Raw genomic sequence first — 13836 nt, forward strand, 5'->3', positions numbered from 1 at the left:
ATGCAGACATAACTACAGTGAGCTAGCTACTCAGTCAAAAAACAAAACAAACAATAAAAACACACAGGAAGAAAGCAACGTTTTGTTGGAAATAACCTAATACGATAGTTACAACACACAATGGAGGAGCTTCAATGGGCGAGGTTAGTGTCTACATTCAAACTTTGTTTGAAATCACACTCCAGAATGGGTATAGATGTTGACAAGCTAATATAGAATTCTGAGCAATCGCCATCTCAGCATACAGGATGATGCAAGGATTTCACTGGAGCTGGTTTGACTGTCAAGTTGTTTCGCTCAGGCACAATATTACTCTATTATTTTTCATTGTAATCATTATAATTCCTTAAGGGGAATTCGACTCGCACAAGAGTGATCAATTGATTTTCAACTCAATAATCAGCAACTTCATAGCTACTGAAGAAACAGGTCTCTTTTTTTCCCTTTTGTTTTTAACAGCTTCTAAATGTTTGACGACCTCGACTGCTTCCATTAGTCACTTCTAATACCGGGTCCATTATCTTCTTTCAGAGCAATTTAAAGCTTGAAATGTTAAACTCCCATTGAAAATGTATAGTGGGCAGAAGCAAGAGCATAATTCAATGTAAATCTGTTCCTAATGCTTTGAATGGGCCAACTTCAGACTGTATAATTCATTGATAAGTGTGTCATTTAAGTCCACTATATGTTCATTAAGATTCACTTTGGGCATTTAATTTGGCTCTCCGGGATGGAAAAAGGCTGTCTTTTCGTCATATAGAGTTGTGGCCTGAAGTTATTCATTCATTCATTCATTCATTCATTCATTCATTCATTCATTCATTCATTCATTCATTCATTCATCCATTCATCCATCCATCATCCTAACCGCTTGATCCTCACTAGGGTCGCGGGGGATGCTGGAGCCTATCCCAGCTGTCTTCGGGCAGTAGGCGGGGGACACCCTGAATCGGTTGCCAGCCAATCGCAGGGCACACAGAGACGAACAACCATACGCACTCACACTCACACCTAGGGACAATTTAGAGTGTTCAATCAGCCTGCCATGCATATTTTTGGAACGTGGGAGGAAACCGGAGCACCCGGGGAAAACCCACGCAGGCCCGGGGAGAACATGATAACGCCACACAGGGAGGCCGGAGCTGGAATCGAACCCGGTACCTCTGCACTGTGAAGTCGACATGCTAACCACTGGACTACCGGGCCGCCCCGGCCTGAAGTTAATGCCCCAAAATAATATCATGCTCCCAAGCTAACCAAAAGACAATAACCACATGTTTGCAGGATAGTGGCAGTTTGACAAGTAGTAATGCGGGACTTGCAGATCGAGGTGCTCCTTACGTGCACGCATTCTTTCAAACTTATTTTTCTCCACATCGTTCATAAAGGCAAAATCTCAGAAGGCTCATTTTGTTTAGTCTCTGCCTGGACGTTAACATTAAAGACCGTTATTTCCTGCACCCGCTCTGAGCCGAATGGCTAATTAGAGATAAGTGAGCCTTCTGTTTGTTTCGAGTGCAAATGTTCAATAATGGAGTTTGGCTGCATTTACCTTGCACACTAGTGTGACTGAGCAGTCGTCTCCCACGTGAAGGGACAACAACTCGCTGAAGTGGGGCCCTGTTGGAGAGAAATGGGACGCAAAAATACAGATGAAGCGTAATTATGTTTAACTACTTGTGGACCTTTATTGCCTCAACTGCAGGAACAGCCGTATGAATAATTCAGCGGTAATTTCATATCTTTGTGTGCAAACTTTTCTCTTGATATTGAAAATGTGGGCATCCATATAAATGTTGGTCACGACATCAGCAACAATGGTACATTTTAATGAAAGCCACTGTAAGAGCTGTAAAATATAACAATGATCGGGGGGGGGGGGGGGGGCGGCGGGGTTGCCCACATTTTAGAAAATGGTGACAGTATAATAGGAACACCTTTTGTGTTGGATCTCATTAGCACACTATGTGTGCTTAATACAGAGTATGTCATACCATGAATAGCTTTACACAGAGCTAATTATGGTTCTGCTTTCAGCTTTCATTTGAAGTCTGTGTATGCTGGTTTATGTCTTCTATAGAAATTAAATGAGTAACCCTCCTCCGCCAAGGCAAATAGATTGCTGCCACTGTTCTTCTAAGTGGCGTACGGAGCTCAGAGGAAGTGTGTTTCTTACCCTCCTTGACTCTGATGTATTCTCTCTTCTGGTATTCAGCCTCAGCCAGCGCAGCCTTGAAAACTACATATACACACGAACACACGCATGTTCGCACACACACACACACACACACACACACACACGCACATACGTGTTTTGGTGCATTTTCAGGACGTCCGTTTGTTCACCCGACATATGGGTACATGCCTTTCCCGTGGTCCTACAGGCTCCAAAAAAATATGGTAACCATGAAAAAAAATCAGGAAGACAGCCATCTACTCAGATTTTGGCTAGGACGTAATTTTTTTTTGATTTATGACAAAACTACTACATATGAGGACATTGACAGGTTTTTGTGTATTATGGAGACAGTCACCTCAAACACACTACCATTTCATGTTTTTGTGAATTTTGAGCCCCCTAGATACACATCATTTTCAAGTATATATGACTTATGAAGACCAGCTAAGAGTAAAGTGTGTATTTTTAAATTGACTCATGTTACATACCAACAGTATATGTTAGGCACATGTGTCCAATTGTCATGCTCGGGCATGGGGAGAACTCTACAAAGGAAGGAAGCCCAGATTCAAACATTCAAATACCAATTGCTGAACTGTGAGGCGAATGTGCCAAACAGTCGATACACCCGTCATCCCTCAAATATTCACATTAATAATACAAGATAGTAAAATAAGCTGTGAAGAAGAAGAGACGGTTAAATATGTGGTCAGTCCACTTTCTTATTTTTTAATTGCTGACAAATATGAAATTATGAACACAGAAAACATGCCACCTCCTCTCCATGACACAAAGCACTGCAATAGATGAGGGTTGTTTGAACTGAAGAAGATTATGTCAAAATGTGAATATTGCGATGAAGAATTTTTAATGAATCTGGCGATATATTGTGCCATGTGTGTAGCAACTTCTTTAGCTACCGTTAGACAAAAGCAACTTTTCAAAAAGTATTGAAATTCTTGAAATAGGATGAATTCAAATGTTTTAGGGTTTTTCCGAAATATCACCTCAAACCTAATAAGCCTATCTTTTGTGAGAAGTTTGTATATCGTACGTACGTTTATATACAGCAGGGGTGTCCAAGGTCGGTCCTCAAGGGCCGCTGTCTTTTTGTTTTCCAGCTCTCCCAGGATGTTCTAGTGCTGCATCAGAGCTGACTGATGAACTGATCATCTGAAACAGGTGTGATGCAGCCGGGAGAGCTGGAAAACAGGCACGACAGTGGCCGTCCAGGCCCAGATCGGGACATGCCTGATATACAGTATAATTTACATGTTCATACATCTTCAAGGATTTTCCAAATTGCTCTTGAAGATCATGAAACAACAAACGTGAAACACAGTATTAAACAACAAATATGAAATCCATAATTGACCATCCCACCCTAAATGCACCATTGCTATTGCTTTAGTTAACTTGAACTGAAATGTACCCAGACGTGCTCGCATTTAAATGGACTAGCCATTCATTTCCCTTTTTAATGCAGTTATATCCTGTTGTGGATGTAGTTTTTGATGGACACCCAGCCTCTGTCTTTCAGAGCTGCTGGCTCTGCGTGGAGACAGGACTCACAGCTCGTTTTACCTGAAACTTTATGGCTTGTTATGAAATCAAACATATGTCGCTCAACAGCCTTCACTTCATCATCTGTCCACGTGTGTCTCTTATTCCCACCTGTAAAAAAAGGCATTATTTATTAAAAATGGAAAAATAAAATAATCAAAATAAGATATTCCAGGAAATAATGAGAATTTTGAAAATTTGAGAATTTTGAGAATTTATCTCTCATTCCATTCATGGTCTCCAGAGGGTTCAGTCAGGTCACTTGGTGTCTGGAACATAACATTACGGTGTCAAAATATTCAGCATTCTTCATTCTGACCAGTTAAGAAATGAATAAACATTAATTATCATTGAACATTGCTCACGGGAGAGTTTGGGATGAATATACCACACTATAGAAAGTTAACACTGTTCAGTTCTGTGGAACAGCAATATGGGGACATTCGAACACAGGCTCTCCAGAGTTAGGTTAAGACAAAAGTCATGTCACCTGAAACACACTCAGGTTTTTCAGGTCTGAAGAAATATGAGGACATGACGACTGAAATAATGGAGAGTCCATGTTTCTGATTTATAACTTCTCCTGTGTTTGTCAAAGAAAGCTGAAAACTCAAACCTAGTATATCATGATAAGAAGTAGTAACCTGTTGTAAGGATGAAGTGGATCTCTCACTCCATTCTTGGTTTCCAGAGGGTTCAGTCAGGTACCTGTCACTTGATGTCTGCAACATAACAACATTACGGTGTCAAAAGTTTCAGCATTCTTCATTCTGACCAGTTAAGAAATGAATAAACATTATATCTCATTGAACATTGCTCACAGGAGAGTTTGGGAATAATGTACCACACTATAGTAAGTTAACACTGTTAAGCTCTGAGTAACAGCAATATGGGGACATTCGAACAAAGGCTCTCCAGAGTTAGGTTAAGACAAAAGTCATGACACCTGAAACACACTCAGGTTTTTCAGGTCTAAAGAAATATGAGGACATGACGACTGAAATCATGGAGAGTCCATGTTTCTGATTTATAACTTCTCCTGTGTTTGTGAAAGAAAGCTGAAAACTCAAACCTAGTATCTCATGACAAGAAGTAGTAACCTGTTGTAAGGATGAAGTGTATCTATCATTCCATTCATGGTCTCCAGAGGGTTCAGTCAGGTCACTTGGTGTCTGCAACATAACATTACGGTGTCAAAATATTCAGCATTCTTCATTTTGACCAGTTAAGAAATGAATAAATATTAAATATCATTGAACATTGCTCACGGGAGAGTTTGGGATGAATATACCACACTATAGAAAGTTAACACTGTTCAGTTCTGTGGAACAGCAATATGGGGACATTCAAACACAGGCTCTCCAGAGTTAGGTTAAGACAAAAGTCATGTCACCTGAAACACACTCAGGTTTGTCAGGTCTGAAGAAATATGAGGACATGACGACTGAAATCATGGAGAGTCTATGTTTCTGACTTATAACTTCTCCTGTGTTTGTCAAAGAAAGCTGAAAACTCAAACCTAGTATATCATGATAAGAAGTAGTAACCTGTTGTTAGGATGAAGTGGATCTCTCAGTCCATTCTTGGTTTCCAGAGGGTTCAGTCAGGTACCCGTCACTTGATGTCTGCAACATAACAACATTACGGTGTCAAAAGTTTCAGCATTCTTCATTCTGACCAGTTAAGAAATGAATAAACATTATTTCTCATTGAACATTGCTCACAGGAGAGTTTGGGAATAATGTACCACACTATAGTAAGTTAACACTGTTAAGCTCTGAGTAACAGCAATATGGGGACATTCGAACAAAGGCTCTCCAGTTAGGTTAAGACAAAAGTCATGACACCTGAAACACACTCAGGTTTTTCAGGTCTAAAGAAATATGAGGACATGACGACTGAAATCATGGAGAGTCCATGTTTCTGATTTATAACTTCTCCTGTGTTTGTGAAAGAAAGCTGAAAACTCAAACCTAGTATCTCATGACAAGAAGTAGTAACCTGTTGTAAGGATGAAGTGTATCTATCATTCCATTCATGGTCTCCAGAGGGTTCAGTCAGGTCACTTGGTGTCTGCAACATAACATTACGGTGTCAAAATATTCAGCATTCTTCATTTTGACCAGTTAAGAAATGAATAAATATTAAATATCATTGAACATTGCTCACGGGAGAGTTTGGGATGAATATACCACACTATAGAAAGTTAACACTGTTCAGTTCTGTGGAACAGCAATATGGGGACATTCAAACACAGGCTCTCCAGAGTTAGGTTAAGACAAAAGTCATGTCACCTGAAACACACTCAGGTTTGTCAGGTCTGAAGAAATATGAGGACATGACGACTGAAATCATGGAGAGTCTATGTTTCTGACTTATAACTTCTCCTGTGTTTGTCAAAGAAAGCTGAAAACTCAAACCTAGTATATCATGATAAGAAGTAGTAACCTGTTGTTAGGATGAAGTGGATCTCTCAGTCCATTCTTGGTTTCCAGAGGGTTCAGTCAGGTACCCGTCACTTGATGTCTGCAACATAACAACATTACGGTGTCAAAAGTTTCAGCATTCTTCATTCTGACCAGTTAAGAAATGAATAAACATTATTTCTCATTGAACATTGCTCACAGGAGAGTTTGGGAATAATGTACCACACTATAGTAAGTTAACACTGTTAAGCTCTGAGTAACAGCAATATGGGGACATTCGAACACAGGCTCTCCAGAGTTAGGTTAAGACAAAAGTCATGACACCTGAAACACACTCAGGTTTTTCAGGTCTAAAGAAATATGAGGACATGACGACTGAAATCATGGAGAGTCCATGTTTCTGATTTATAACTTCTCCTGTGTTTGTGAAAGAAAGCTGAAAACTCAAACCTAGTATATCATGACAAGAAGTAGTAACCTGTTGTAAGGATGAAGTGTATCTATCATTCCATTCATGGTCTCCAGAGGGTTCAGTCAGGTCACTTGGTGTCTGCAACATAACATTACGGTGTCAAAATATTCAGCATTCTTCATTTTGACCAGTTAAGAAATGAATAAATATTAAATATCATTGAACATTGCTCACGGGAGAGTTTGGGATGAATATACCACACTATAGAAAGTTAACACTGTTCAGTTCTGTGGAACAGCAATATGGGGACATTCGAACACAGGCTCTCCAGAGTTAGGTTAAGACAAAAGTCATGTCACCTGAAACACACTCAGGTTTTTCAGGTCTGAAGAAATATGAGGACATGACGACTGAAATCATGGAGAGTCCATGTTTCAGATTTATAACTTCTCCTGTGTTTGTCAAAGAAAGCTGAAAACTCAAACCTAGTATATCATGATAAGAAGTAGTAACCTGTTGTAAGCATGAAGTGGATCTCTCACTCCATTCTTGGTTTCCAGAGGGTTCAGTCAGGTACCTGTCACTTGATGTCTGCAACATAACAACATTACGGTGTCAAAAGTTTCAGCATTCTTCATTCTGACCAGTTAAGAAATGAATAAATATTAATTATTATTGAACATTGCTCACGGGAGGGTTTGGGATGAATATACCACACGATAGAAAGTTAACACTGTTCAGTTCTGTGGAACAGCAATATGGGGACATTCGAACACAGGCTCTCCAGAGTTAGTTTAAGACAAAAGTCATGTCACCTGAACACACTCAGGTTTTTCAGGTCTAAAGAAATATGAGGACATGACGACTGAAATAATGGAGAGTCCATGTTTCTGATTTAGAACTTCTCCTGTGTTTGTCAAAGAAAGCTGAAAACTCAAACCTAGTATAGCATGATAAGAAGTAGTAACATGTTGTAAGAATGAAGTGGATCTCTCACTCCATTCATGGTCTCCAGAGGGTTCAGTCAGGTCACTTGGTGTCTGCAACATAACATTACGGTGTCAAAATATTCAGCATTCTTCATTCTGACCAGTTAAGAAATGAATAAACATTAATTATCATTGAACATTGCTCACGGGAGAGTTTGGGATGAATATACCACACTATAGAAAGTTAACACTGTTCAGTTCTGTGGAACAGCAATATGGGGACATTCGAACACAGGCTCTCCAGAGTTAGGTTAAGACAAAAGTCATGACACCTGAAACACACTCAAGTTTTTCAGGTCTAAAGAAATATGAGGACATGACGACTGAAATCATGGAGAGTCCATGTTTCTGATTTATAACTTCTCCTGTGTTTGTGAAAGAAAGCTGAAAACTCAAACCTAGTATATCATGACAAGAAGTAGTAACCTGTTGTAAGGATGAAGTGTATCTATCATTCCATTCATGGTCTCCAGAGGGTTCAGTCAGGTCACTTGGTGTCTGCAACATAACATTACGGTGTCAAAATATTCAGCATTCTTCATTTTGACCAGTTAAGAAATGAATAAATATTAAATATCATTGAACATTGCTCACGGGAGAGTTTGGGATGAATATACCACACTATAGAAAGTTAACACTGTTCAGTTCTGTGGAACAGCAATATGGGGACATTCGAACACAGGCTCTCCAGAGTTAGGTTAAGACAAAAGTCATGTCACCTGAAACACACTCAGGTTTTTCAGGTCTGAAGAAATATGAGGACATGACGACTGAAATCATGGAGAGTCCATGTTTCTGATTTATAACTTCTCCTGTGTTTGTCAAAGAAAGCTGAAAACTCAAACCTAGTATATCATGATAAGAAGTAGTAACCTGTTGTAAGCATGAAGTGGATCTCTCACTCCATTCTTGGTTTCCAGAGGGTTCAGTCAGGTACCTGTCACTTGATGTCTGCAACATAACAACATTACGGTGTCAAAAGTTTCAGCATTCTTCATTCTGACCAGTTAAGAAATGAATAAATATTAATTATTATTGAACATTGCTCACGGGAGGGTTTGGGATGAATATACCATACGATAGAAAGTTAACACTGTTCAGTTCTGTGGAACAGCAATATGGGGACATTCGAACACAGGCTCTCCAGAGTTAGGTTAAGACAAAAGTCATGTCACCTGAACACACTCAGGTTTTTCAGGTCTAAAGAAATATGAGGACATGACGACTGAAATAATGGAGAGTCCATGTTTCTGATTTAGAACTTCTCCTGTGTTTGTCAAAGAAAGCTGAAAACTCAAACCTAGTATATCATGATAAGAAGTAGTAACATGTTGTAAGAATGAAGTGGATCTCTCACTCCATTCATGGTCTCCAGAGGGTTCAGTCAGGTCACTTGGTGTCTGCAACATAACATTACGGTGTCAAAATATTCAGCATTCTTCATTCTGACCAGTTAAGAAATGAATAAACATTAATTATCATTGAACATTGCTCACGGGAGAGTTTGGGATGAATATACCACACTATAGAAAGTTAACACTGTTCAGTTCTGTGGAACAGCAATATGGGGACATTCGAACACAGGCTCTCCAGAGTTAGGTTAAGGCAAAAGTCATGTCACCTGAAACACACTCAGGTTTTTCAGGTCTAAAGAAATATGAGGACATGACGACTGAAATCATGGAGAGTCCATGTTTCTGATTTATAACTTCTCCTGTGTTTGTCAAAGAACATTGAAAATTCAAACCTAGTATATCATGATAAGAAGTAGTAACCTGTTCTAAGGATGAAGTGGATCTCTCACTCCATTCTTGGTTTCCAGAGGGTTCAGTCAGGTACCTGTCACTTGATGTCTGCAACATAACAACATTACGGTGTCAAAAGTTTCAGCATTCTTCATTCTGACCAGTTAAGAAATGAATAAACATTATTTCTCATTGAACATTGCTCACAGGAGAGTTTGGGAGTAATGTACCACACTATAGAAAGTTAACACTGTTCTGCTCTGTGGAACAGCAATATGGGGACATTTAGACACAGCCTCTCCAGAGTTAGGTTAAGACAAAAGTCATGTCACCTGAAACACACTCAGGTTTTTCAGGTCTAAAGAAATATGAGGACATGACGACTGAAATCATGGAGAGTCTATGTTTGTGATTTATAACTTCTCCTGTGTTTGTCAAAGAAAGCTGAAAACTCAAACCTAGTATATCATGATAAGAAGTAGTAACCTGTTGTAAGGATGAAGTGGATCTCTCACTCCATTCTTGGTCTCCAGAGGGTTCAGTCAGGTACCTTTCACTTGGTGTCTGCAACATAACAACATTACAGTGTCAAAATATTCAGCATTCTTCATTCTGACCAGTTAAGAAATGAAAAAAAAACATTATTTCTCATTGGACATTGCTCACAGGAGAATTTGGGAATAATGTACCACACTATAGAAAGTTAACACTGTTCAGCTCTGAGTAACAGCAATATGGGGACATTCGAACACAGGCTCTCCAGAGTTAGGTTAAGACAAAAGTCATGTCACCTGAAACACACTCAGGTTTTTCAGGTCTAAAGAAATATGAGGACATGACGACTGAAATCATGGAGAGTCTATGTTTGTGATTTATAACTTCTCCTGTGTTTGTCAAAGAAAGCTGAAAACTCAAACCTAGTATATCATGATAAGAAGTAGTAACCTCTTGTAAGGATGAAGTGGATCTCTCACTCCATTCTTGGTCTCCAGAGGGTTCAATCAGGTACCTTTCACTTGGTGTCTGCAACATCACAACATTACGGTGTCAAAATATTCAGCATTCTTCATTCTGACCAGTTAAGAAATGAATAAACATTATTTCTCATTGAACATTGCTCACAGGAGAGTTTGGGAATAATGTACAACACTATAGAAAGTTAACACTGTTCAGCTCTGTGGAAGAGCAATATGGGGACATTCAGCCACAGCATCTCCAGAGTTAGGTTAAGACAAAAGTCATGACACCTGAAACACACTCAGGTTTTTCAGGTCTAAAGAAATATGAGGACATGACGACTGAAATCATGGAGAGTCTATGTTTCTGATTTATAACTTCTCCTGTGTTTGTCAAAGAAAGCTGAAAACTGAAACCTAATATATAATGATAAGACGTAGTAACCTGTTTAAGGAAGAAGTGGATCTTCCACTCCTTTCTTGATCTTCAGAAGGTTTCATCAGGATCGGAACACTTAATGTCTGCAACATAGCAACAGTGCAGTGTCAGAAATATTCAAATTTATTCATCTTGATTAGTTAATAAATGAATAAACATTGTTTTTCATTGAACATTGCTCACAGGAGGGTTTGGGATTAATATAAGACACTATAGAAAGTTAACACTGTTCAGCTCTGTATAACAGCAATATGGGGACATTCAAACACAGGCTCTCCAGAGTTAGGTTAAGACAAAAATCATGTCACCTGAAACACACTCCGGTTTTTCAGGTCTAAAGAAATATGAGGACATGACGACTGAAATCATGGAGAGTCCATGTTTCTGATTTATAACTTATCCTGTGTTTGTCAAAGAAAGCTGAAAACTCAAACCTAGTATATCATGATAAGAAGTAGTAACCTGTTGTAAGGATGAAGTGGATCTCTCACTCCCTTCTTGGTCTCCAGAAGGTTCAGTCAAGATCCCGTCACTTGGTGTCTGCAACATAACACCATTACGGTGTCAAAATATTCAGCGTTCTTCATTCTGACCAGTTAAGAAATCAATAAACATTATTTCTCATTGAACATCTCTCACAGGAGGGTTTGGGATTAATATACCACACTATAGAAAGTTAACACTGTTCGGCTCTGTGGAACATCAATATGGGGACATTCGAACACAGGCTCTCCAGTGTTAGGTCCAGACAAAAGTCATTTCACCTGATCACACTCTGGTTTTTCAGCAACATTACAGTATCAGAAATATTCTAAAAAGTATTCTACAGTAACTGAAGAAGTATGAGGGCATGACTGAAATCATGAAAATCAACATTATAGCAACCATAGAGTGTCAGAAATATGTCGTGGTTACATGACTTTTGAATAAATTAAACTTCATACACAGCACAAGCCGGCTCTTTATGGTAGTTACCACTGTACAGCTCTTATAGCTAACAATTTCAGGACAATAGACATGACTGAGTTCAAATAATAAAGACAACACCCGAAACATACTCTTTCAGACTAAAACAATGTAATGACTGAAAAATAATTCCGGTGACCATTCGTTGTTTTCAACTAAGTAGAGACTTTTGATGGGCAGTACAAATTGCTGATAAAAATGTGGATTTGTCAAACAGCTACCACAGCCTTCTTCAATCAGGTGAAATAAGCATTATGAAGGAAGTTTAAAGGCATCTAATTTTCCTCGACTATTACGGATAGTATGCGTTTTTCTGAATTGTGATATTTGGTGAAGCACAATATTTTAACAGAAGCCGAATAATTTCTATTTCTATTTTTTCATTCCAAGATATTCCTAGTTCTACATGGCAATACAATATTCTCAATAATTGAATGATAATGGCTGCTAAACATTTTCTTCAAAAGTACTTCAATTATTTTTGCTCCAATATGATCAATGGCATAAAAAAAACATGCTGTTGTTTATTGTGACATTTTTGGGGTAAATACAATGTACGAATAAAATCTGTCACTGTGACAGGCTTTGGTTGCAGCTCTTGTCATGTGCTTGCGGTAGCCATAAGAATTAGATAGCAGGTAGATTGATAGCATACCTTTATAATCATTGATCCACTGGGCTTTCAAACAAGGCTTGTTGACTCCAGATAAAAGGAGCAGCCTCAGATTCAGGGCTCAGTCTGGTTCTTCTTTGTGAGATTATCACCACCAGTAAACATCTACAATGGAAAGTGAGAAGAAGTCAGCCAGACAAGCAAGCACAATATTATGGCAGCACTTATTTTGGCTCAGAAAGTACTGAGCCAAAGGAATATTATTTTCTTCCTCAAAAATACAAAAATTCATTTCATCAAACATTTGCTGGTCAGACCAATAGATTCGGGCAAACCATTTGTCCGGCAGATAACAATGTAAAATTAAAATAGAGTAACACAATATTGTCTTGACCAAATGTACCAACAAAGCTGAATTCTGCTATAATTTCATTGCAAACGTTTGTTTGTTTTTTCATTGAAACGGTGTACAATTGAATCAGCACAAGAATAAACAGTGTAAATACCCCGGGCTTAGCGTAAATGCTAGAAGTGCCTGGCCCACTTTCATTCGGCTACCTGTACTAACTAATTTAAATTAACTGCAATCGAATAAAACAAATACTGCACTGAAATAAACATATGGCACCAAAACCAAGTTCCACAGACTGTGTTGTTAAAGATTTAGAAAAGTTTTCCAGAACCTTGCCTGCAGGACATGTCCACATTACTTTTACTGGAAGCTTATTAGCATGCTAACGATCGAGCTAGCTAGCTAGCTGTCTTATTGAATGATATTACCTTTGGTGGGCACTGTTAAACACGGTTATATTAAACAACTTCTATGTTACGGTAAGATAAACGAAAAGGAATTGCTTACCCGATGGTCATCCATGCGTGGTCGTGTTTGAGAGTAGGATTGTCTGGCTGCTTCACATGTTGGATTTTGTGTGACTGCTAATTGATGTGACTTATCAGGACGAGGGCGGGGAAAATGTGTGAGTCAGTCCGAAAAAGATGACATTTGAGGTCCTGCACAATGACGTCACTGAAAGTGTGTTAAAAGTGTGTTAAGTACCGAAGTTGGCCACTAGTTTTCCAAATGAAAAGTGAGTCGAAAGTTAAACACACTTAAACACACAATTTCTGAAAATTGTGCTCTTTCAGGACATCACTTATTTTTGGTGTGGGAGTATCCTCGTGAGCTCTAGAGTAGTGTAGACTGCGTGGAAATATGAGGACGTGAAAAATGTCCTCATTTTTCCACAGGTCCTCATTGTGAAGGTGTGTTATCATAAAATTGTCCTGAGATGTCATGAATACAAACGCACACGCACACACACACACACACACACACACACGCACACACACACACACACACACACACACATTGAATATATTCAATTAGCTGGCAGGAATCTCTATACATTCCTTTCATGTACAGAAATTTAGAGCAGTGTTTCCCAACCTTTATTGAATAAAAGCACATCTATATTTCACAAGAAAACTAGCAAATACGGAACGAAACAAAGGTTATACTCACCTCAATTTATTGTGCTCCCAAAATTA

General features: G+C 38.8%; 1 protein-coding gene across 1 annotated transcript in view; it reads right to left on the reverse strand.

The window, feature by feature from the left end:
- The window catches only part of myom2b (myomesin 2b), a 41608-nt gene that overhangs the window by 12077 nt on the left and 15695 nt on the right, over positions 1-13836 (reverse strand). The window contains exons 26-27 of the mRNA XM_052063455.1: positions 2177-2239; positions 1553-1620 (exon numbers count right to left, since the gene is read on the reverse strand). Of these exons, the coding sequence (XP_051919415.1) occupies positions 1553-1620; positions 2177-2239 (131 nt within the window). The remainder of the gene's footprint in view (positions 1-1552; positions 1621-2176; positions 2240-13836) is intronic.

Source organism: Hippocampus zosterae, chromosome 4 (assembly GCF_025434085.1).
Source record: "Hippocampus zosterae strain Florida chromosome 4, ASM2543408v3, whole genome shotgun sequence".
NCBI lineage: Eukaryota > Metazoa > Chordata > Actinopteri > Syngnathiformes > Syngnathidae > Hippocampus > Hippocampus zosterae.